General features: G+C 45.3%; 1 protein-coding gene across 1 annotated transcript in view; it reads right to left on the bottom strand.

Annotated features, from left to right (window-relative positions):
* Positions 1–15,565, bottom strand: part of RHBG (Rh family B glycoprotein) — a 115,362-nt gene extending 99,797 nt beyond the window's left edge. The window contains exon 1 of the mRNA XM_068253570.1: positions 15,291–15,565. Within this exon, the coding sequence (XP_068109671.1) occupies positions 15,291–15,480 (190 nt within the window). The 5' untranslated portion in view covers positions 15,481–15,565. The remainder of the gene's footprint in view (positions 1–15,290) is intronic.
* Between the last annotated feature and the right edge of the window lie 11,098 nt (positions 15,566–26,663).

Here is a 26,663-nt window from a genome sequence, read left to right as displayed (position 1 = left end):
GCATATTGGGGTCATATCTGATAACGATTGTTCATATTGGGGTCATATCTGAAAACGGTTGTGCATATTGGGGTTATTGAACGTGTTTTTTTGTTCAAATCTGCTCACATTACGTGTATTTCTTGAGAAAACCTGCACAATTATGTGAATTTTCTGGGGAAAAAGTCACCAAAACTAGGGCTCTCTATCTTTGCGTTGCACTTTTAAAGGGAACCCGAGATGAGAATAATATTGAGGCTGCCATATTTATCTCCTTTTAAGCAATACCAGCTGCCTGGCTGCTGTGTTGGTCCTCTGCCTCTAATTCTTTCAACCATAGACCCTGAACAAGCATGCAGCAGGTCAGGGGTTTCTGACAATATTGTCAGAACAGACAAGATTAGCTGCATGCTTGTTTCTGGTGTAATTCAGTTCACTACTGCAGCCAAATAGATCAGCAGGGCTGCCAGGCAACTAGAATTGTTTAAAAGGGAATAAATATGGCAGCCACCGTAGCACTCTCACCCTGGGTTCACTTTAAATTACAGTTAGCCCCGCCCTCACTCGGTCATGACCACGCCCATTTTTTGCCACGGTTGTCCGCTCCCCCGGAAATTGGTCCAGCACCTGCATAGCACCCCCTAAAAAAAATTCCTGGAGCCGCCACTGAGTAAATCATAGTGTACGTGTACCCCGAGGCATTCTTTTTATGGGATCAGTGGGTACTTCTCATTGTCAAAGTCAATTCATCATAACAAGTTTTAAGTTATAGAAAATAATAAATCTTACCTAATAATTTGCAAGTGTCCCTGCGTCCTATCCTTGTGTCAGTGCTTTTGCGCTACTGCGCATGTCAAGCACTGACAGCGGTTGGGACAGGATGCAGCAGGGCGGGCCGGACGGGCGAGTGGGCGGGCATGTGTGCGCGTGCGGCAGGCATAAGCGCGTGTGCGACGGGTGGGTGGACACACGCAGCACGCACGGTGGTGACAGATCTAGAGCCCGTTTTCAAACGGGCTTAGGTCACTAGTCATATAGAAACTAAACCGAATAAGGATAGTAAGTTATTCCAATGTATAAGGGAATGTTTGGAGAACATTTGTACAGTTCGAGTCGAAGCAGGCAATGTTAACCACTTGACAACCGCAGTGTTAAACCCCCCTAAAGACCAAGCTCATTTTTGCAGCACTGGGCTGTGCAGGCTTTGCAGCCTCCTGCACGGCCCAGCTAAGAAGCATGGCGATCGGACTCACCTCCTATTTTTGTCCCTAAGGGGACATGCTGCCGGAGGTGTCCGATCGCTACTGTCACTTTTTTTTTCTTCTGCCTCATAGAGGCTCTCTCTCGCTCCGTCCCACTCCCTCTCCTTCCTCCCTCCCCTCCGCCTACAGAATTGAACAGGACAGCGATCCGTCCTGTTCTCTGCCTCTCATAGGCATCAGCCTATGAGAGGATGGCGATCCCCGGCCAGTCAGAGGCCAGGGATCGCCGATCTCGTACCGCTCTGCCGGAGACCGCAGCGCTGTACTGATGTAAGCAAAGGGGATTTCTTTCCCCTTTCGTTTACAAGCAGCCTGCTAGCTGCGATCGGCAGCTAGCAGGCTAATCACGGAGCTCCGCACCAAGAACAGGCAGGGAACGATCGTGCACAGCCCTTCCCTGGGAAACTGCAGCTCCAGGACTTGATGCCAATCGGCGTTAGGCAGTCCGGGGTTTTTCTGTTCGATTATTTTCTGTAGAGACTGGGCATTATCTCTGGTGCATAGCAAGGAAATGAACAGCGCTACTTAAAAACAGACAAGCGCCTACCTGCAAAAGAGTGCAAGCCCCACTTGTGGGATATAATACACACCGAGCATACACATGACCTGTCTACCACTGGAGGATGTTGGTTTCCTGTAACAGCTTGCATGCAACCTATTAAGTACTCGTCCCTCCCACTGCGAAGAAGTCAATGCTCCATGGGAGGGGCCTAACACTAACTAAATCCTAACCTATGTATATGCATAGCCTGGTTGCGGCTAATCAAGTAAAATCGAAAATTGAAAATTGCGCAAAAGGTGGATCAGCGCAACACCAGGCCGCCTCCAAATGGCCTCCAATCAGAGGTGCGCTGAGCCCCCCAGGAACTATAAACGCACCTTGAACCCAAACAGGAGCTCTGCATATACACCAAAAGCATGGCTGTAAAGTGGGAGCAGCTGACCAAAAACGAATTAAATTAGTACATAGCAAGGAAATGAACAGCGCTACTTAAAAACAGACAAGTGCCTACCTGCAAAAGAGTGCAAGCCCCACTTGTGGGATATAATACACACCGAGCATACACATGACCTGTCTACCACTGGAGGATGTTGGTTTCCTGTAACAGCTTGCATGCAACCTATTAAGTACTCGTCCCTCCAACTGCGAAGAAGTCAATCCTCCATGGAAGGGGCCTAACACTAACTAAATCCTAACCTATGTATATGCATAGCCTGGGTGCGGCTAATCAAGTAAAATCGAAAATTGAAAATTGCGCAAAAGGTGGATCAGCGCAACACCAGGCCGCCTCCGAAGCATAGCAAGGAAATGAACAGCGCTACTTAAAAAACAGACATTATCTCTGGTGCATTGTCTTCTGGTTATCTCCTGCTGCGTAGAACAATGCCTAATTGCTTAGATTTAGATAGATAGTTTCCAATAAGTTGGAAATTATCTATCTGGCAGGTAAATCTAACAGAAAATCTAACAGAAAATTGTATGGTGTGTACCTAGCATTATGCTGGGCATACATGGTAAGTTTCTTGTTATCAATCGAGCCGCTGATGGCTCTATTGATAATATCCGACGTGTCCGATCACCGCGGCGGATCGATTCTGTGCTTGATCCCTGCGGGCGGACAATAGAAAAAAACGAGCGGCTGATAAGAAGTGTCCGCGGGGACGAGCGGGAATCGATCCGTGCGCACGCATGGACGAGCGGTGACGCGCCGGCATTGAGCCAGCGGTTCGATTCCGGCGCAAAAACTTACCATGTATGCCCAGCATTAGACACAGAGATGAACTGATTAGCTTCTAGCCAAGCAGCAGTAGCCTTGCCTCCAAGTTAATAATTTCAGCTGGGCTGCTTCAGACCATTTGGATTTTCTCCTAGGAGATAATTTTTAAACTTTTTTTAAAATAACTTTTCAGTGATTGAAAAAGTACCAAAAAGTACGTGAAAAAGTATTGCAGTGCAACAATTAGTATTTTCTTGCTTGCTGGTGGCTTAAAAGGCATTTTTATTGATAAGTGTGAAATTATCACCTAGGAGAAAACTTAGAAGAAAAAGTGAACTGCATATGGACCAGGATGTTTATATACCTGCCCGCCCCTCCGGTCCTCCAATGATCTCTGCCTGACCTTACGCATTTCTCACTCCCATGCTCGCCTATAAAACTTCTCAAAAGCTGCCCCCACCCTATTGAACTCCCTTCCACCCTCCTCAGACTCGCTCCTTCCTTCAACACCTTCAAGCAAGCCCTAAAAACACATTTAAAATGGCCTACCCTCCATATACCACACTGTACCTCTCTCAGTCAAGCACCTTTTCCTCAGCCCGACCATATGTCCATATGTGTCCCTCCCCCATTGTAAGCCTTTGGCAGGGTTCCCACAACCCCCCCCCCCCCCCCCCCAGTGTGTCCTTCTTAATCTTGCAACCCCAGCAATGACACCCTTCTCATGGGCTAACTAGGACTTGATTTGCTGGGTCACAGTAAAATCATATGATCATGCATCGTATACCCCGTTTTCTTGTATATCCTTATGCTTGTTGTATAACCATTTGCTACCTCTCTGTCTTTCACTCTTGTTTCCATTGTAAGTATCCCTATTTATTGTCCAGTTCTGTGTAATATATTGGCGCTTTATAAATACAATAAATAATAATAATGATCTGCTAGTGATAAGGTGCATACCGAGTTGCCCGCAAAGATCGGGACTTGCTCCTTTTGGCGTAAACTCAAGGCAGAGTGCTGCACAGATGCACCACTAGCCTAGGTGCCAGCAACATGTACTGTTGCTACAGAGCAAGGAGGAGAGACAATTTAAATGTGACTCTGGTCCAGCCACTTTCTTTACTAGCTATGACCCAACCTGTATGGATCTTGCCCAGTGGCGAATTCCATTAAAAACATGTTAAACATTTATGTGATTTATATTTTATTTAGGTGATTTTTGTTCTACCTTAGGTCAGTTACAAAGTTATACTTATCTTCCCAGTAGCTGCAAGCTACAGAATAACTCTGTACTGTACATTTTCTGTTTTTCCTGATTTTGACTTGAATGCAGATTATTCAGTGTACACAAATAAAGGTGGGGTTCTGTGAATTGGTGAGAACACAACATGTGTGTACTGCAAACATTCAGCCACATTCAAGGTAAATGTACATGTTACAGTAACCTCTGCGTCCAGCTGCCTATTATACTGAGATGAGATATTTTGTTTATACCTTTTTATTTTTTGTGCAAAACTTTTGTACTTCTAAAATCTCACAGAACTGTACTCCTGTGGTTACCATGCTGCTGGAACACCCAGGTTAGTGGCCTATGCTCACAGTAGCTGTCACAGGGAGTGCAATGCAACTTATGAGGACAGCTGCACCACATGTTATGCTTGTTTTGCATTGAGTACAATGAAGCATACAGTCAATAAAAAGTATGCTTCACCTTTACTGTCAGTACGCACGCTTAGTGGTATTCTATGCATGCTGTGCATTACGATGCTGCAACCCGTTATACTGCAATACACCCACCACACTGTGGGGGAGATTTATCAACGCATTACCGACAGAGAACAGTTCCGCATGATAATAAGTACCTTCTTAAATCCTAGGTAATAGTATTTCTAGAGCTGGTAATGAATTTCTAGAGCTGCACTACAGTTAAGAAAAGTGCAAATCCATCCCTAAAATGGCGCCGATTAAGAAGTGCTTGATAGCAGTTCTACAGATGTATAAATGCAGGCTAAACATGATTGCAGAGTGCAGGCTAGACATGATTTGTGATGTGCTCCTGCCCCCTGCTGAATTCCTTCTCAGAGCCTGCTGCTATCAATACAGCAGGTGTGTTGGTTACCTCAGCAACAGCAATTTCCTTCACACACTGCACTGTCTGAGAGACCTTCCTAGCTCCTCCTATTTTACAACAGTTTTAGAAGGAATCTGCCCTATCTAATGATTTCTTAAGATGCACGGATTTCTAAAAACCTACCAATGTTTTGTCTCAGACACTCTTGATAAATCTGGTCCTGTGAATTTTGCATAGGCTAAATGCATTGCAGTGCATTTAACCATGTTACAAAGCTGCCACTACACTGTGCCATAATTAACCACTGTGAAGGTGGCCTTTAAACCTACATGCATATTTCAAAAGCACTGCTGTGAAACTTGGGTGGGGGTCCTGATTACTTAAGCTAAAGGATCACTATGAGGGATGCAATTGCAATGGAGCAGTGAAATGCAGATAACTTTAGATTACAGACACTTTCTGTACAACTTGAGCCATGGCCAATACAGAACTGGCCATTCAAGTTGAGCCAGAGATCAAGGGCCATGTACACCTTATCCTATGCCAACCAACATGGAATTTAATATTGTAGAATTACCTTGCAAAGGGGTGCAGAAAAACCTCTGGCCTCTCATTTGAAAATACCTACCGGTATGTCTTAGGAGCTTTTCCCTATGTCTGTGTGCTCAATAAGGCGATGGGGGTAAAATAATGGGAAGAAGTAAAAAAGGGCACATATGGCTAATGGACAAAAAGGGCAAAATATTGGCTATTGGGCACCAGAGAGGAAATTAGGGCGCCCGAGAAATGAGTCCATCTGAAAATGCCTAACCCTAACCACCCCCCTGGTGGTGCCTAACCCTAACCACCACCCCTGGTGGTGCCTAACCCTAACCACCCCCCCCTGGTGGTGCCTAACCCTAACCACCCCCTGGTGGTGCCTAACCCTAACCACCCCCCCTGGTGGTGCCTAACCACCCCCTGGTGGTGCCTAACCCTAAGCACCCCCCTGGTGGTGCCTAACCCTAAGCACCCCCCTGGTGGTGCCTAACCCTAAGACCTCTCTGGTGGTGCCTAACCCTAAATCTCTCCTGGTGGTGCCTAACCCTAACCTTGACAGTGTTGCATTAAATCCATTCACTGTTTTGCAGTTAAATAACTTCTGCAGTTTACTTATGTAGGGTGCTATTGATAAATAACGTTACTGTGCACAATAACGTCTGCTGTTTGGCATATGAACGGCACTATTGATAAATAACGTTACTGTGTGCCGTTTTTCTTCTTTTTTTCCCTGTGCGCCATTATTATGCAGTACTAACGATAAATAGCGATAAGCATATCTTTTTAATGCGGCGCCATTAGTATGCATAGGCGCTGTGCGTCATTATTCACTGATCCGCCGAGAAATAGTGGTTGCAGGGATCGTGTTGACAAAAGTTTTCGTTTACAGAATAAGGTTTATTACAAATATCGTTAACAAATTCATTTTGACTTTCGGTTTCACTTATCTTAATGTTTTAAATTTCGCTTTCAGGAGTGTAACAAATAAATTTTTGTTTACACTTATTTTATAGTTTTAAAATTCATTTTCATACGTATAATGCTTAAATATCGTTTTGAAGCTTATTGTATTACAAATACATCGCTTTTGGTATTAACCTTGTTTTCAGAATTATAATGCATCGATTATAGTTTTCAGATGTATTATCTTACTAATATATCGCTTTTAATATTACCGTTATTTTAAGATTTTAATGCATATGTGATTGTAAGGCTATTTATTCTATTATAAATATATAACTTTTTCTATTTATAATATTTTTAATGTGTGCGTGATTTTAAGGCTATTTACTCTATTAAAAATATATAATTTATTCTATTCATGTTATTTGTAGTGAAGTATTTTATGGTATCAAATATATTATTGTTTATATGTGTGTAAGAGTGTTTGTGCAGTGGGGATAGTTAGGGTTAGGCACCACCAGGGGGTGGTTAGGGTTAGGCACCACCAGGGGATGGTTAGTTTTAGGCACCACCAGGTGGGTGGATAGTGTTAGGCACCACCAGGGGGGTGGTTAGGGTTAGGCACCACCAGGGGAAGTTTAGGGTTAGGCACCACCAGGGGGAGTTTATTTTAGGGTTAGGCACCACCAGGGGGGTTTTAAGGTTAGGCACCACCAGGGGAGTTTTAGGGTTAGGCACCACCAGTGGGGTCTACGGGTTAGGGATTGGTACAGGGAGGGTTCTGTGTGAGAGTAGGGTTAGGTATAGTTACAATACAATATATGTAATATATACAATGTATTAAATTATGCATATATCCACAGTGGGGGGTGTAAGGGTTAGGGATAGGAATTGGGAGAGATCTGTGTGAGAGTACAGATAGGTATAGTTGCAGTAAAATACATGTAATATCTACAACTGAATTATTATGGTTAATACAATTGTAAATATTGTTTTTTGTTATAGACGGCATTTTGCTGTTTCATTTCCATTAACCACTTCACCACTGAGGAGTTTTACCCCCTGAGCACCAGAGCAATTTTCACCTTTCAGCGCTCCTTCCATTCATTCGTCTATAACTTTATTATTACTTATCGCAATGAAATGAACTATATCTTGTTTTTTTCGCCACCAATTAGGCTTTCTTTAGGTGGGACATTATGCCAAGAATTATTTTTTTCTAAATGTGTTTTAATGGGAAAATAGGAAAAATGTGGGGAAAAAAATAATTATTTTTCAGTTTTCGGCCATTATAGTTTTTAAATAATGCATGCTACTGTAATTAAAACCCATGAAACGTATTTGCCCTTTTGTCCCGGTTATAAAACCATTTAAATTATGTCCCTATCACAATGTTTGGCGCCAATATTTTATTTGGAAATAAAGGTGCATTTTTTTCAGTTTTGCGTCCATCCCTAATTACAAGCCCATAGTTTATAAAGTAACAGTGTTATACCCTCTTGACATAAATATTTAAAAAGTTCAGTCCCTAAGGTAACTATTTATGTATTTTTTTTAATTGTAAATTTTTTAATTTTTTTTTAATTACAAAAAAAAAAAAATGGGGAGTGTGGGAGGTAATGAGTTAATTTTATGTGTAAAAGTCATTTATTTGTATGTGAAAAATGTGTAGGGTGTAGTTTACTATTTGGCCACAAGATGGCCACAGTAACTTTTTGTTTTAATGCGACCTCCAAGCTTCCTTCCGGAAGCTTGGAGGAAGAATAAGGAGGCTGGACACGTGAGTTTTTTCTCACAATGATCGCGCTGCCCATAGGAGAGCAGCTGATCATTGCGGGGCTTAGATCAACGAACGGGAATGGATTTTCCCGTTCATTGATCTCTGGGCGAGCGGGCGGCGGCGGTTTTACTAGCGGCGGGCGGCGTGTTTACGAGCGGGAGCGCGGGCAGCGTCGGGAACGCGGAAAGTACGTGTTTCTCCGTCCCTGGTTTTTAAAGGATGGAAAAAGGGGCGGAGAAATACGTACGCGCGGGGGTAAAGTGGTTAATTCAACATATTTAGCACTTGATTTTCGTTTATAATCTATAACCCAAAAATATTGTTTGAGATAAACTTATAATTTCCGGCGCCCTTTTTTTCAGACGCCCTTTTTGCATGTACGCAAATAATGAGGGCCTTATTACCCCTTAATAGTGAGGAAACAAAATAGCCACACCCATTCCCATAATTAGGTAAAGGGAGTCTTTTGCAGACCCCTTACTTACTTACCATAAAGCATTAAACTGGAGTTATTGAACCAGACACATTTTGAAATATTTTATTTCGTATGAATATTGATGGATGTTTCTGGGGTTCTTTTCTAGGTCCCAAATTGTGATTCACTGCTTCTTCATGTTGCTACAAGTCATCTATGTGACTTTAAAGAGGAACTCCAGTGAAAATAATGTAGTAAAACAAGTGCTTCATTTTTACCATAATTATGTATAAATGATTTAGTCAGTGTTTGCTCATTGTAAAATCTTTCTTCTCCACCAATTTACATTCTGAGATTTATTGCATGGAGACATGTTTACTGTGGGCAGGTTATGTAGCTGCTCCTAGCTGTTTTGGCTGTTAGAGACAGCTGTAAACAGCTAATTCCTGTCTGTGAACCTTGTTACATTGTAACAAACTGCCAAAAGTACCGCGGTCCCAGAGCTTCTTGTGGGAGGGGTTTCAGCACAAAATCAGGCATACAGCGCCCCCTGATGGTCTGTTTGTGAAAAGCATTATATTTCTCATGTAAAAGGGGGTATCAGCTACTGATTGGCATAAAGTTCAATTCTAGGTTGGAGTTTCTCTTTAAGCCAGCTTCCAGTACAAGCGAATGACAGCCGTTTTCTGCACAAGATTTCACATAGAGAAACACAGCACATTGAAATTAATAGGCCGCATCTGAAATGCGTGCGGGGAAAAAATGATGCATACCACAGATTTTCACAGAATGCATCTGGATCCCCATATACCGTAGTGATTTGGATGCAAATTCCCATCAGCACGGGTGCCGCATACATTTCAGAAAGTGACGCAGCACCCTAGTGGAAACGTAGCCTAAAGTTGTCCACTAAATGATACAATGAACAATCTTGCCACTTCTATATAATACCTAAAGTAATCCAATCAAAGTATATTCATTACGTTTACCCTTCTACTACATGCATTTGGTCAGCTTGGACAAACAAGATTGTATAATTAGTGGCACGGCCGTTTCTACAGCCGTGCGGCCCGTGCCGTTGCCCTGGGCGCAGAGGAAGGGGGGGCGCTGTGATAATCGGGGAAGCCGGAGCCGCGGGGAGGGCAGCCCGACCTCTTCCTCCCTCTCCTCTCCCGGCCGCCCTCCGTGCTTCCCCCTCGGACTGCAGCAGAGTTAGCGCGCAGGGAAGCGCTGCTATACACATTTACTCACCTCCCTGGATCCGATCGCCGCTCATGCCCTGCTGGTCTCCTCTCTGCAATGTAGCCTGATACACACGTCATGCTGCTTCCTATGTAAACAGGAAGCAGCGTGTGTATCAGGCTACATTGCAGAGAGGAGACCAGCAGGGCGTGAGCGGCGATCGGATCCAGGGAGGTGAGTAACTGTGTATAGCAGTGCTTCCCTGCGCGCTAACTCTGCTGCAGTCCGAGGGGGGAGCACGGAGGGCGGCCGGGAGAAGAGAGGGAGGAAGAGGTCGGGCTGCCCTCCCCGCGGCTCTGGCTCCCCCCGCCATTAAGGGGGCACCTATCTACTTAACCTATACTAGGCAAGCTACCTATCTATCCTATACTGGGGGGCACCTACCTAATCTAACCTGTACTCGGGGGCAGCTACCTATCTATCCTATACTGGGGGGCTCCTACCTAATCTAACCTGTACTGGGGGCAGCTACCTATCTAACCTATACTGGGGGCAGCTACCTATCTAACCTATACTGGGGGGCAGCTACCTGTCTAACCTATGCTGGGGGGCAGCTACCTGTCTAACCTATGCTGGGGAGCAGCTACCTATCTAATCTATACTGGGGGCACATACCTAATCTAACCTATATTGGGGGCACCTACCTATCTAACCTATACTGAGGGGCAGCTACCTAATCTAACCTATACTGGGGGGCAGCTACCTATCTAACCTATACTGGGGGCACTTATCTAACCTGTATTGGGGGCACCTACCTACCTAGCTAGCCTATACAGGTGGCAACTATACTGGCTACCTATACTGGGGGCACCTACCTAACTAACCTACACTGGGGGTACATACCTATCTAACCTATGCTGGGGGCAACTATACTGGCTACCTATATTGGAGGCACCTACCTACCTAACCTGTACTGGGGGCACCTACTTATCTAACTTATACCGGGGGGGGGGGGAGGGGTGCCTGCCTATCTAACATATACTGGGGGCAACTATACTGGCTACCTATACTGGAGGCAACTACCTGGCTAACCTATACGGGGGGCAACTTTACTGGCTCACCTATGCCTGGCCACCTATACTCGGGGGGGACCTATAGCTGGCTACCTATACGGGGGGGGGGGGCAGTTTTTACACCCTCGCCCTGGGTGCATTTTAGCCTAGAAACTGCACTGATTAGTGGGTTCCCTGGATTACCTCAGTGGGCACTCAAATTAGCATTGAGGTCTTCCTAGCTAATACTAACCTACAGAGTGGGTAAAGGAGTTAGCATGGCTTGGTGTGTAAAACGCTGATGCATTTGCTTTTTATTATTAACAAAAATGTAAATGTTAATATTAAAATAATTTAAGCTTTTTTGAAACATTTCTTCTGACATTTTTGTAAATGGAAAAAGCATCTTCTAGCACGGGCTACATGCTAATGGCGTGTTTTGCTGCTCTGTCTCCATACAACTGTGTTTTTCATACATGCTGAAATGCTGAAATATGCTTCTTCTTTGTAATCAAAGTGGCAGTCCATAGAGTGTGCAAATGCAAATTCTTCATGTCGGTGTACTCACAACTGCAGCAAATTCATTGTGCTGAATGTGTGCTAACAGCTTGTGTGCAGACACACACAATTCAGTGTAATGCTGGGAATACACGGGTCATTTTTTCCACTTGATTCTCCGCTCGATCGATTTTTCCACTTGATTCTCCACTCGATTATTTTATCTTCCGCACGTTTTTCTTATCTTTTTCCATTCACTTCTATCAGGAATCGAGCGGCAAAATGATCGAACAGGAGATCAGACATGTCGGAAATGTCTATCTGCCAGGGCTGGGCCGAGGCAGAGGCCAGAGAGGGTCCAGCCTCAGGGTGCAGTGTAGGAGGGGGCACACAACTCACTCAGCTATCATTCCTCTATTGTGTTTTTAGCAAAGAGAAATATGAAAAGGGGATACATGGCAGTGACTGCAAGCCAGATAACGTTGGGGCCCTGAGGCACCTCTTAGTCTAATAACAATCAGCATGCTAGAATGAGGGTGATGGAGTGGCGCACTTTGGTGTCTCAGCCTTGGGTGCTGGAGGACCTTGTCCCGGCTCTGCTATCTGCAGCCCCACCCCTAGCAAAAGAGATCTCAGGGGCTTCTCTGATTGGAGTAGGAGAAGCACCTATGACCTCCTCTGCTCATGAACGGGGCTATGTTCAGAAGCTGGACATTGGAACACCCGGTAAGTATAATTAACTTTTTTTTGCACAGGAAAACAAAACAAAATGCAATTTGGAAGGGCTGTACAGTTTACTGTACAGAGCTTCTAAATGCCCACAAATCAGGAATCACACTGGGAATTGCTGCACAAAGCCCTTTCAAAGTTTCAAAGCACGGCAACGATTCCTAGTGGATCCCAGGCGTCAGTAGAGCTGAGGAATATTGGAGGGAGGGGAAAGGGAAGGTAAGCAATGTCTAGAATGTCTGCTGACATCTCTGCAATGCTTATATTTATCCTGAAAGAAATTAGCAGAGCTACACATAAAGTCACTCTCAATAACTGCTGTCTGTCATGATAAAATCACAGAGTCATTCATAGACATCCGCTTAGAAATTCTTTGCACTTGCTGTTGTCTGCTGCATGTTATGCAGAAGTCACTACGCTTTATATTACCTGATTAGTTATGGCTTTATAATTGATCCCAGCACAAGTGTCACAAGAGACATTCCTAACCCATTGATGGCACTAAGTGGCAGAAATGTTATTATCTATATATGTAATCTAATGTCATACTGCTCCAAAAGCCACTTCTTGCAGCTCAGACTTCCAAAACTTCAGGCTGTGTTCTCCTCGGACAGCTTTATCTGTGCCATACCCTGTACAGCCTGTACATATTGCTGTTGCTTAGCCAAGCAGCAGACCCACCCAAAGAGCTTGAGGACAACTACTTCAGCTAGGCTGCTACAGTTCCCATGACCAATATTTTATCTACAGACACCTGGTATACCTATAAAAATAATAAACATATGGGCTCTCCTCTTACTAAGCTATTGATCCATTTTTTGAGTTGGGATTTAAATACTGTATAGGTTATATACTTTTCTTTTTTTAATCTAAAGGACCTCTGTCGCAAAAATCTTAAAATGTAAAATATATGTAAACATATACAATTAAGAAGTACGTTTCTTCCAGAGTAAAATGAGCCATAAATTACTTTACTCCTATGTTGCTGTAACTTACAGTAGGTAGTAGAAATCTGACAGAACCAACAGGTTTTGGACTAACCCATCTCCTCACAGGGACTTCTTTATTTTCAAAATGCACTTAGTTGCTCTGTCCAACTGCCACAAAGGGGTTCTCTGAACAGGGAGGCTGGTCAGCATCTTTGTATAAATCTTTTCCAGGGAATGTCTTTATAAAGAATAAAGGCCATGATGAGAATCCCCTATGGAGAGATGGACTAGCATAAAACTTGTCTGTAATGTCAGATTTCTACTACTTACTATACATGCTAGCAACATAGGAGATAAGTAATTTATGGCTCATTTTACTCAGGAAGAAACGTACTTCTTATTTGTATGTGTCTTAAATTTTAAGATTTTTGCAACAGTGTTATTTTTGGATGCTTAAAATGTACCAGAGCTGAAAAGTAATGGTTAATAAGGAGCTAAGGAAGACCCAGGATATAGACTTAAAATAACAGTATTATTTGAAAAAAAAAAATATTCAGAGGAATCAAACTTTCAAAACCAATCCTCTGTAAGGAAAACAAAAAAAAACTCTATTGTTTGTTTCCTGGTGTTTTGATTCCAGTTTTTTTGCCCAATTTTTTTTTTCTATCATGTAGCTAGCCTAGCGCTAGCTACATGATTCCCCCCTCCCTGCTCCTTCCCTCCCACCCTTCCGATTGCCGCCAGCGTGAAGACCCATCCGGAAATCCTGTTCTGAACGAGATTTCCTTTAGGGTTCCCCCTGTCGCCATGGTGACGAACGGAGTGACGTCATCGACGTCGTGACGTCACAGGGAGTCCCGATCCACCCCATAGCACAGCCTGGAGGCGATTGGCCAGGCTGCACAAGGGGTCTGCGGGGGGAGGCCACTTTTGCGGCGGGTAGCGGCGCATCGGCGGTGAGCGGCGGTGATCAGGTAAGACATGCAGCTATCAAATCGGCCCACCAGGGCCGATCAATCCACCGCGGCGTTACTGGACGAGCTGAGCTCATCTGTAACGCCCAGATGGTTAAGAAAACCTTTGTATGGAATGATTTTATTCTCACTAACTCTGAGGCCCCATGCACACTTGCAGACTGTGTCACACTGCGGTACGCTTCGCCGCCACTAGGCCCATGCAAGTCTATGGAGACTTGCACAGTTCACGCGATGCAACATAGTCCACTAGAAGTGTAAAAATCACTGCAATCCTGACGAAAAGTCCGCAGCGCAATACCACATGATCCATACCTGCCACACAGATTATGCAGCAATGCAAGTCAATGAGAAACGCAGTAAGTGTGCATGATGGGAGCATGGTGCAACGCAATGCACATGTGTGGACCGACGGGAATCCCAGTGATGTAATTCCTGCCCAGCAGGAAGTACGTCAGTAGCCAGGGGGCAGGCCTATGCATATGACCCAGTGGCTACACCTTGGTGGAGGGTCATATGAAGCCTAATTTCTGTGGTGTGATGCGGGGTCCGTGCCGCATTGCAAACTCCAAGTGTAAAAGCAGCCTGAATTAAACCCATATGCTATACCACCAATTAGGTCCATGAGCAGGGGACAGTGACTGCAATAAGCATGATCACAAATAGTTTTATGAACAATATCTAAATAACATTGCCATGGTAGAAGATAGGACTGTAAACACTGTTATTGCTGTGACTGCGGAGTTGCTTTCTTTGACTTTGTTGTAGTCTGAATGGGAATCTGATTTGAGTCAGAAGGGAGAACTTGCAAACCTGCTATATTTTTTCCTGAAGGTAAGGGATTTAAAACAGGTAGTATGATAAGTGTGATTCACAGAGAAAACATTATTTTCTTGGGGAAAAAAAATGTACCCCAAAAACCTGCACTTACAGTTTTAACATGCAGACTCAATAAAAAAACAAAAAAAAACAAAAACAGGATATTGCTTTGGGTTTCACTGGTTGCAATCATTTTGCTAACACCTGTTGAAATAAGCAAATACCTCTGTGTGCCAGCAAAGTCTTGATAGTACTACAATACAGATTTGTATTCGCTTATTCTTTTGACAGATGCTAATAAGGTGATAATCCTGCAGGTAATTACAAATCATAACTGAAGTGTCTATTTCATTCATTATCAAAACATCTTAAACCTGTAATTGTTACTAAATACTTAGTCAAAAGAAAACAGTTAAGTGACACATTTGTTAGTACTTACTTGGGTAACGGTAGTAAAAGTCATTGTCGCTGTTACTCTTGCTGTGGTTTTTTAGCTCACTGTGCCAGGCGCTGGCATCAGTTTCTGTGTCATAGCGTACAAAGATGGCAAAGAGGATAATGGTGATGGCTTCTAGAACCAGGCATAATACAGGCAGCTTGACCCTCATGTTAGTGGAGTGGCTGCCCATAGCTGCTGTGGAGGAGAGAAGCAGAGAGTGCAGGGACCAGGTAAGCAGAGAGATAGGAAGTCACTATGAACTGACTCTTGTTGAGACATTTAATCCTATTGCATAGAAAAGCACGCCCAGCAAGTAACAAGGACTTCCCTGTGTCCCTGGCTGCTCACTCCCTCTCTCCCAGCGAGCAAGTCCTAGCACATAGCAAGATCCAAAGGTCTCCCAACACACGGATGTAGTAATCAAACTTTCTTTTTCATGCCTGCCACATAAAGCAATATATAACTACTTCTGTCACAGACAAGATAATAGTATCATTTTCCTAAAACAGCAGCACACTCTGGGAAGAATCTGAATTCAATGGGAATGTGATATAACTATGAAAGATTGCCACAGAAGTTTGCAATCAAATGTATTATATTACATAGTATTTGCCTCTTTCACACTGCGACGTTAAAGTCGCACGTTAGAAAATGTTCCAACGCAGACTAATGCACAGCAATGCAAAGTCTGTGAGACATTCACAGTGCACATGTTGCGTTGTGTGTAACATGTAGCATATTTAGAAAGTGCTGCATGCTGTGCATTTAGCAATACATTTGCTGCATGCTGTGCGTTTAGCAATAAATCTGCTGCGTTGTGTGCGTTGCACATGCTCAGTAATGTGTTTTTTTTTTAATGTAACGCATGCGCTGTTTTCGTTCCATCAGTATGCGACAAAAACGGCGCACCAAGAGACACATAACGTAGTACAAAATAACGTCCAATTTTATAACCTACATGTGCTGCGTTAGGGACAGGTTGTGCGACTGTAACGTTGCATCAAACGCACCGTCCTACTGTGAAAGAGGCCTTTATAGTTAAAGATTTATAAAGGGCTGTCCATTAGCAGCACTTACAATATAATCGGGTGAGTACAACATTACTTGGGATTATTATGTGAGATGATAGAAAGCCGTGAGACATCTCCAGGTTTATTCAGTGCATTACAGTATAGGTTTTTACATAGTGCTTATGGCAATAGTTACTGACATATTTTCATACGTATACTAAGCCCATATGTCCCTCACAGTAAGGGCTCTTTTCCACTATGAAATGTGATGCAATCGCGTTTCAGACTAATTTCCACTAATGTGATTGAGCTCCTGTACTCAGCATAGCAGAACTCAATCGAATCCAAACCGTGGCAAGACGATGATTGTGCTCAGGACAAAATTGCGACGCAACCGGATCCCACCAATGGAAATGGCTCCTGCCATTTCCATTAGTTTCACTGTACCCTGCGTTTTGTGATCCGTTAGCAATCAGAATCAGATCCCCAAATGCAGGGTGGTGGAAAAGGGACTTAACACTCATGAGAGAAGATATACAAAAGGTTTTTTTGCATTTGCACTGTCAGTTTTAAAATGCAGTATGAGGCTTTTTTTAAACTGCATATTGCAATTCCAATTTCCAATTACACTTTGCGATTCTGATTCGTGATTTTTAATGGATGCTAGCAACACAAGAAGAAAAACGCTGACAAAAACACAGCAAGCAGAACTTTTCTAAAGGTGAACACACCATACAATTTTTTAAATATCTGTTCAATTTAAGAATTGCAACCAATTTTTTTCTGGCTGATTGTAACATTTCAAAAATCTGACCAATGTACCACACACGTATGTACAATTTTTCCCCAATTATGATAAAACTGATTGGAATCTCTGAGAAAATTGCCAGGGTGTGTATATTAATAAATTGAGAACCTAACACACACCATACAATCTTTAAAAAAATTGAAGAGAAATATCTGGCATTCCGGATTGATATAAATAAAAAAAAACGGGAAATGCGATCGGATGAAAAAAAAAGCTTTACATTTTTTCGGAAGATACGATCGTTTTTATCGAATTGCTGTAAAATCGGATCATTAGACTACGCACCAGAGCACTGAAGATTGCAAACGATCCCTCCCACCCTGGCCACCAGTTTTTCAGTCAACTCCCCGTGGGGCGGAGGTATCGGAGATATCGGTCCATCGCTACAAAGACCACGAGACACAAAAACAGCTTCTTCCCCTCAGCGGTAAATCTGCTGAACGCGATTAACTCTGCTCATGCTCTCCCCCCTTAGGCTGCCCTGCTCCTCCATGCGGACTTTAGGCATGTAACTCACCCGGTTAGGGAAAACAGTGGTTTATGGTTATGTTAGGTGATGAAGTGAGGGAAATTGTGGTTGATGGTTATGTTTATGTGGCTATGGTTATGTTTGTGCAATGAAATGTTGTCTATTATGTTCTATGCCCTGATGTTTTTTATGTTTCTATGTATACGCTCTGCATCTGTCGTGCCAAGCCCAATTCCGGGCACGACCCAGTCGTGCTTGGCGAAATAAAAGCGATTCTGATTCTGATTCTGATTATTGTATCGTGTGTGGCCACCTTTAATCGCATCAAAATCGTAAATCGGAATTGCATGTAGGGTAAAAGGGCCTTTAGGCTGATTCAGTATTTCAGCTGTTGGCAATTGGCATGAGATTTCTCACAAAAGCTTTTAAGTGAAATGTCACTAGAACATGGGGACAAGATTCACGCTGGAGTATGCCAAGTGACAGCTTGTTCATGGCCCACTGGGAGAAGTCAGTGCTATGGGTTGAATAGGGCCCCAGCGATGTAGACATTTTAAATATATTTTGCAATATGCTCACTAACAAATCCATAATAAATAGTAAAAAAAAGTAATCCTGAAACTCAATGTTAAGTGCCGTTGTTGGATTTTGGATGAGATCCATGTCAGGTTGTAGAGCAGATTAGAGGACTAATACTTTTAATCCTCTTTATGATTCCCAGTGTAATCCGAGGAGTAAATTTACTTGATTTGTGGGGAAACTCCTGCAGTGTATAATAACATTATCAGAGCCAATCACAACAGCTTCAGTGAGAACTGCTGCCAAGTGCATGACAACTGGTAGGCTGCAGGACACATCTGAAGAAAGGGCAAGTGCTTTCCTGATGAGAGCTCTGCAACAAACCAATCATTGGTAACAGATGGGAAATAACTAAAAAAGCTCTCATCTTTATTCTGTTTAAAAAATAATAACCTTGGTTGCCTGGCTGTCTTGATGATCCTTTGGCAATAATAGATTTGGAGGCACTTTTCTGCAGCCAGTGGAATCAGAACACCTGATCTACAAACTCAGTTTGGGTTACAGGTTCAAAAGGCATTAGAAGCAGATGGCTAGAGAAGCAGCAATACAAAAATGTCTGTAATGGCACTTTCACTTTAGCACAAATATCTGTATTAGGGCTGGGACATACTAGATGCACCCTGGCGACGCTTGACGATCGGCAAAGAGTTTTGCCAGTGGATCCCGATGGGAGAGGTCCCACAAGCAGCCTTGTGATTTTAGAGCGATTGCAAAACGCTTCTTGCAGCAGTTTATTAGCGATCCCAGAGCGATTGCATCAGAGGCTACAGTAGCCAAATCACGATTGTTTGGGGAAATCGTGGAACTTCCATGATTTAGAAAAGCATGGGCACTTTGCGATTATGCAAAGTACCTGTAGTTGGGTACTAAGCCTAACATCAACTCAAAAGACAGTCACTATTAAGAAAATTGCTGGAAACAGAAAACGGGCATAACTACAAATCAGGAGGCCTCCAGCCAGGGCCATTTCTTGGGCATTGCAGGCTGGGCGACCACCCTGGGTACACACCGGCAAGTAGAAGAGGGGGGTTGCAGGCAGAAGGACATAACCGCTAGGCGGTAGGGAGTTGGTGACGCGCGGTGCAGCTCTATTTGGCTCTGTGTGTTCTCCCGGTCCCTGTTTCCTCCTGGATGAGCGCCTGGTCGCTAGTAAGTAGGCAGATTTACTTGTGACCTGTGGCTGTGTGATTGTCCCTAAAGAGTAAAGAGTTGGGTTTGCAATTGCACGGGGGGGGAGGAGGGGCACAATTTTTACACCCTCACCCTGGTTGCAATTTAGCCTAGAAACTGTCCTGCCCCCAGCAAAACTTTGTTGGGTTCCCCCAATGTTCACACCTCTTCTCTAAGTTACCCTCAAAACCTGGGTACCCATGATATAAGCACGATGAAACCAGTGTCACATCCTTAACAAGTGTAGTCACAAAAACACTCAATCTAGAGGATGGACCCCTGTATTGGAGGGAGGGAAGGTTAGTAGTTCAGCATAAACACAAACATAAGCCTTCATCTTTTTGTAAAGAAAATGATATTTTTTTAATTGTCAAGCCACATAGAAGGAAATGAAGTGGGCAAGGATGTGTATTAATAATTACAAGCTTGAAATTACAAATTTAGCTTGAAGATCCCACTAAACCTGTCCTAATGTTTCTTTGTATACTCGACCAGTTTTTGCATTTTGTCGCTTCTGCACAGCCAACACTCAGTTCCTCTGCAATTTTAAGTAAAACAAAATAAAAATCCTTTTTTTGTTATGTTAATTAGTTTTTTTTTGTACAGTACATATGAACCTTCTTGCAAAACTGTTTTGTTACTAACAGCAAATTCGCAATACATCAGTTCAGCATTTTGGCACGTTTAGTATATGTAAATTTTTTCCCAAGACATAACAAAAGTTGAAGCAGTAAAGTGTTGTACAGTGTTAGCCATGAGTAAAAGCAAGAAGTTTTGAATCAGGATGATACCATTTATTGGCTAACTTAGAGATGGATAAACAGTGAGCTTGCGACTTATAAAAAGCCTTCGTCGGACTGGTTCCTGACCAAAACTGAAAAACACAGGTTATATACACTGACATACAGAGGAGAAACATTCTTTAGCAAACATACATGTAATTAGATGCCTCAACTGTTACTGAGGAGGCTTTCCCAGGCATCCTATCTAAATTGATAAGATCAATAGAATCCTCAACATGACATAAAGCAGACTCTGGTGATGAGGAGACATCGTAAATTCCAAATTCAAATGGTAACTGGCCTGGTTACATGCACCATTCATTCTAAGCTTAAAGTGGCCTGTCGCCAGCACACGTGAGAGTGTGTGCGACAGGCCGGCGACAGCTCCTCGCCAGGTCCCTCCGCGTACACACGCGGAATAGGGAACAGCGGCGCGACGGAAGCTGTCACCGACGTTCCTCCTCCCCCCGCTGGAAGTTCCGCATACCTCAATGGAGGCTGCTGTCGCTAGTCCGCGTACTCACGCGGACTAACGACAGTTGCGGCGGAGCTGCGGCGGCGATTGCCGCCAGGCGATTGACCGCGCCAATCGCCTGGCGACATCAGCGACGGGCGACAGTTCGGGGTGCGCGCCCGTGCGACGGCGCATACTCACGGGTGACCTGTCGCCGCAACACGTGCGCGCCGCGTGGTGCGGCGACAATTGTAGCCCGTGAGTATGGGCCATAAGAGAATTGTGGCATTTAAAGCCAGCACCTGAAAGCAAATAAAATGAATAGTGACAGTTTGCTAAAGAATGTTTCTCCTCTGTATGTCAGTGTATATAAGCTGTGTTTTTCAGTTTTGGTCAGGAACCAGTCCGACGAAGGCTTTTTATAAGTCGAAAGCTCACTGTTTATCCATCTCTAAGTTAGCCAATAAATGGTATCATCCTGATTCATAACAAAAGTTGGTGATACTTTTAATGACTGGTATAACTGTATAAGATTCCTTTGCAACCTTTCAAAACTTTAAGTTTCTTCTTCAGGCATGTTACAGAACTGGATCAGAACCATAAAAAGTAATGTCACATACCTAAGCTTATATATAGTTTACTAGGGTATACAGCAGTGATGGCGAACCTTTTGGGGACCGGGTGTCCAAACTGCGGCCCAAAAGTCGCTTGTCTATCGCAAAGTGCGACCTCCCTCCCCCGACAGTTAATGACATATTGTGCGACAGATTGGGGTGGGTGACTGCTGTGGGGGGCTCAATGGGCTACTGTATTTACATGCTCTGATGTGGGGAGAGTGGCTACATGGTCTGCTGTGGGGTGGGCGGGTAACTCCAAGGGGCTGTTGTGCTAGGGTAACTCCAAGGGGCTGCTGTGGGGTGAGGGGGAATAATAACTCCAAGTTGCTGCTGTTGGGTGGGTGGGAGGAATGGTAACTTCAAGGGGCTGCTGTGGGGTGGGTGGGGAACGGTAACTCCAAGTGCTGCTGCGGGGTGGGGGGGAATGGTAACTCCAAGGGGCTGCTGTGGGGTGGGAGGTTAACTCCAAGGGGCTGCTGCGTATGGTTAACTCCAAGGGGCTGCTGTGGGGTGGGTGGGTGAGAGGGTAACTCCAAGGGGCGGCTGTGCGGTGGGAAACTTCAAACGGCTGCTGTGGGATGGGTGGGTAACTTCAAGGTGCTGCTGTGGTGTGGGAGGGTAACTCCAAAGGGCTACTGTGGGTTGGGAGAGTAACTACAAGGGGCTGCTGCCAATGTGAGGTGGGTGGGAGGGTAACTTCAAGGGGCTGCTGTGGGTAACTTCAAGGGGCTGCTGTGGGATGGGTGGGTAACTTCAAGGGGCTGCCATTCATTCAACTGTGTGAAACTCTCGATGGCACTTTCTCAGTACCATGGTGACAGTGCAGTTTCTAGGCTAAAATTCACCCAGGGCGAGGGTGTAAAAATTGCGCCCCCCCGAGCAAAGTATGGGTGCCCGCAGTATAGGTTAGCCAGGTCTAGTTGCACTTAGTATAGGTCCCCCCAGTATAGGTAGCCAAGAATAGGTACCCCAGTATAGGTAGCCAGGCATAGGTTAGCCAGTATAGTTGCCCCCGCTATAGGTTAGCCAGGTAGGTGCCTCCAGTATAGGTAGCCAGTAAAGTTGCCCCCAGTATAGGTTAGACAGGCAGGCGCCCCTGGTATAAATTAGATAGGTAGGTGCCCCAGTACAGGTTAGCTAGGTGGGTGCCTCTAATATAGGTAGCCAGAATAGTTGCCCCCAGCACAGGTTAGATAGGTAGGTGCCCCCAGTATAGGTTGTTTAGGTAGGTGCCTACAATATAGGTAGCCAGTATAGTTGCCACCTATATAGGCTAGTTAGGTAGGTAGGTGCCCCCAATACAGGTTAGATAAGTGCCCCCAGTATAGGTTAGATAGGTAGCTGCCCCCCCAGTATAGGTTAGATAGGTAGCTGCCCCCCAGTATAGGTTAGATAAGTAGGTGCCCCTTAGTATAGGTTAGATAGGTAGGTGCCCCCCAGTATAGGTTAGATTAGGTAGCTGCCCCCCAGTATAGGCTAGATTAGACAGGTGCCCCCCAGTATAGGTTAGATTAGGTAGCTGCCCTCCCCAGTATAGGTTAGATAGGTAGGTGCCCCCCAGTATAGGTTAGATTAGGTAGCTGCCCCCCAGTATAGGTTAGGTAGGTGCCCCCCAGTATAGGTTAGGTAGGTGCCCCCCAGTATAGGTTACATTAGGTAGCTGCCCCCCAGTATAGGTTAGATTAGGTAGCTGCCCCCCAGTATAGGTTAGATAGGTAGCTGCCCCCCAGTGTATGTTAGATTAGGTAGGTGCCCCCCAGTATAGGTTAGATAGGTAGCTGCCCCCCACAGTGGCGTAGCTAAGGAGCTGTGGGCCCCGATGCAAGTTTTACAATGGGGCCCCCCCAAGCACTCTATACGTAACAATTGATACAGTGCACCAAAACCTGCCAAGGGCAACTACAGTGTCAGAGGTGCAAGAAAAGGATGGGAAACAGTTTGTTAAGGATTACCACTATTCAAAGTATCTACTGAAGTTATTATTATGAGCACAGGACCAATAGAGAGCTAATACTGTAGTTGAGGGAGGGCCTTTCGGGGCCCCTCTGGCCAAAGGGCCCCGATGCGGTCGCTACCTCTGCAACCCCTATTGCTACGCCCCTGGCCCCCCAGTGTAGGTTAGATTAGGTAGCTGCCCCCCAGTGTAGGTTAGATTAGGTAGGTGCCCCCCAGTATAGGTTAGATAGGTAGCTGCCCCCCAGTGTAGGTTACATAGGTAGCTGCCCCCCAGTGTAGGTTAGATTAGGTAGCTGTCCCCCAGTGTAGGTTAGATTAGGTAGGTGCCCCCCAGTATAGGTTAGATAGGTAGCTGTCCCCTATAATGGAGGGGGGAGCCGGGGCCACGGGGAGGGCAGCCCGACCTCTCCCTCCCTCTCCCGGGCCGCCCTCCGTGCTCCCCCTCAGATGCAGAGCGAGCAGCCAGGAAGCGCTGTTTACAACTCACCTCCCTGGCTCCAGGCGCCGATCTCTCGCCGCCGGTCTTCTCCTATCTGCCTACACGCTGATACACACGCTGCTTCCGGCTAAACAGGAAGCAGCGTGTGTATCAGCATGTATACAGAGAGGAGACAGGCGGCGAGAGAGCAGCGCTTGGAGCCAGGGAGGTGAGTTGTAAACAGCGCTTCCTGCCTGCTCGCTCTGCACGCCCCGCACGGCCCTAGAAACGGGCCTGCATGGTGACCACGGGTAATGGCCGGGGAATCCTGGTTCGATTCTGGTCCGGAGTGGGAGAAACGGCTACCACCACCACATATCCAAGTAAGGCAGCAAGCATGCTGTGGGCAAAGGAGCAGGAACGGCTACCACACATCCAAGGAAGGCAGCAGGCATGGCGTGCACGTCCCGAGGTAGTGACCAAAAATAACAATACAGGAGGACTTTCAAGGCCCTGCTGTATATGAGATGAATTAACTTTAAATCCTTTAACAAAAATCTGTTATGGAGGGCAAGTCTGCCATCCATTCAAGTGAAAGGTATGCACTGACTGCAAGGTAAAATACAATGTGCAGTCAAAGATGCAGTGAAAGGTATACAGTGACTGCATACAGCTGTTTGTCTAGTGATGGCCGTGCTGGACCGAGAGTGCAGGTGATGGCGGCTTTCCAGCCCATATGGTCGCTGGGCTGAGGTAGCTGAATGACAGAACAGTGATTGTCCAGCTGATCAAATTTGGTCTGTCCACAATGAAGCAACAACCTTATTATCGTGGGTGTGCCCCCCCCCCCGACACACTCATATAGCTGTCGATCATTGCCTCATTGTGATACGCAAGCCCCTTCACTGCGGCAAGGTAATGATCACAAAGGGGAATTGGCACATGTGCATGCTTTTTGTTTTGTTGTTGCAGCTGCAGTGCAGCCAGAAAAATTAGGTAGGCATGTACACGCACCAGAAAAATTATTATAGCGGCCGCTGCAATTCAGGAATCCACCTGGAGTCCTGGACCCTGTTGGTGGTGGTGGAGAAGGCAGTCAACTGGCCTACGGGCAGAGATGCTATGTGGGGAGCGACTTAGTCTTGGGGCAGGCAGTCACACGACGTGCAGGCAGAGATGCTGTGTGTGGGGACTGACTTAGTCTTCGGGCAGGCCTGAGCGTGCTTTGCAGACCAGGCATCCGTGGTCAGATGGACCCTTGACCCAACGCTGTGTGCCAGAGATGTCACCACTTGCCTTTCAACATCACGGTACAGTTTAGGTATCGCCTTTTTTTTTTTTTTTGAAAAAATTGCGGCCTGGTATCTTCCACTGCGGTGTGTGGCTTTGCTTTTGTGTGCTGCTTTTCCTCAGGTGGTCATCCCATTGCAGTTTGTGCTTTGTAATCATGTGCCTTCGTAAGGTAGTTGTCCCTACGCGGGTCTTGGTCTTTCCACGGCTCAATTTCCGCTGGCAGAGAGTACAGATGGCATTGCTCTCATCTGAGCACAAAAAAATTTCCACACCGCAGAGCCCTGGGGTGATGCCACTTTGTGGTGGCGGCTGACTGAGTGTTAAGTGGGGTGCCAGAATCAGAGCAGGAGGAGGAAGATATGTCACGCTTCCTTGCGGAAGCTGAGAAAGATGAGGTGTTCTGTTTTAAATAGTCAACTACGTCCTGACAATATTGGGGGTTGATGGCACGTGCCTTCTTCTGAATACTGTACTTTGGTCGAGGGCCGCACGAAATCACGACAGTGCGACTCTGAACAGACCTGCCAGGTGGCCTGCCTCTGCCTTTTGTTTTGTCCATATTGGGTAGGATGAAGTGAAAGGTATGCACTGACTTGACTAATACAATGTGCAGTCACACAGGTGCAGTTAACAGGTATGCACGGAGTGGTATATCACACTGCGTGCACTCACGTAGGTAGGTGGGTGCACTGAACACAACAGGTAGGTATATGCAGTGATGGGTATTACAAATGTGCACCTGTCACACATACAAACCGTGAAGCGGTACAGTGACTGGTGGTATTAAGCGCTCACGTAGGTAGGTGGGTGCATTGTGAACAACAGGTAGGTATATGCAGTGATGGGTATTATAATGTGCACCTGTCACACACAGACAGGTACCGGACAGGCACAGTGACACTGCGTGCGCTCACGTAGGTAGGTGGGTACACTGAAGTGAACAACAGAAAGGTAGATGCAGTGATGGGTATTACAATGTGCACCTGTCACACACAGACAGGTACCGGACAGGCACAGTGACATTGTGTGCGCTCACATAGGTAGGTGGGTGCACTGTGAACAACAGGTAGGTATATGCAGTGATGGGTATTACAATGTGCACCTGTCACACACACAGGTAGTCACTGAATGTGCTGGGCCTGGCAGTGGCACACAGAGAAGGAATTACCAAGGCTGTCTATGCAACACAAGTGTCTGTGGGACACACACACACACACACACACACACACACACACACACACACAAAAAGATCACAAGAACAAGATTAGCTTTCAAAAGAGCTGTTAAGGGGTGCATTTAAGAATCAGCAAGGAGCAAGCTAAGAAGCCTACAAGGGCTTAACTAAGCTTTCCCTATAGGTCTCTACACAGCAGCTCTCCCTTCTCTAATTACTGCAGGCACACGAGTGAGTCCAATGCCTGATGCTGACTGCCTTTTATAGGGGGGGGGGCTCCAGGAGGGAGTGTAGCCTGATTGGCTACAATGTGCCTGTTTACTGTGATGTAGAGGGTCAAAGTTGACCCTAATGATGCACTATGGGGGCGGATCGAACTTCCGGAAAAGTTTGCGGTTCTCTGCGTACGTGAACCACCAAAGTTCGCGGCGAACCGTTCGGGCATCTCTAGTGGTTAACAAGCAGCAGAGAGTGGCATATGTCAGTGGGTGAGAAGTGGTATGGAGTGATCGGCTGCTGATGTCTTGATGAACTGAAGTAATTAAGTCTTGATGTCAGAATACACCTTCAGAGGTCTTGGGGAGTTCATGTTTTGATGGATGAGAGCTTCTTTGGTGGTGCATGAACAATAAAGGGAGGTCGT

The sequence above is a fragment of the Hyperolius riggenbachi genome, chromosome 9 (genome assembly GCF_040937935.1).
Source record: "Hyperolius riggenbachi isolate aHypRig1 chromosome 9, aHypRig1.pri, whole genome shotgun sequence".
NCBI lineage: Eukaryota > Metazoa > Chordata > Amphibia > Anura > Hyperoliidae > Hyperolius > Hyperolius riggenbachi.
The sequence above is the reverse complement of the archived record's forward strand: the minus strand, read 5'-3'. Positions and strand labels throughout refer to the sequence as shown.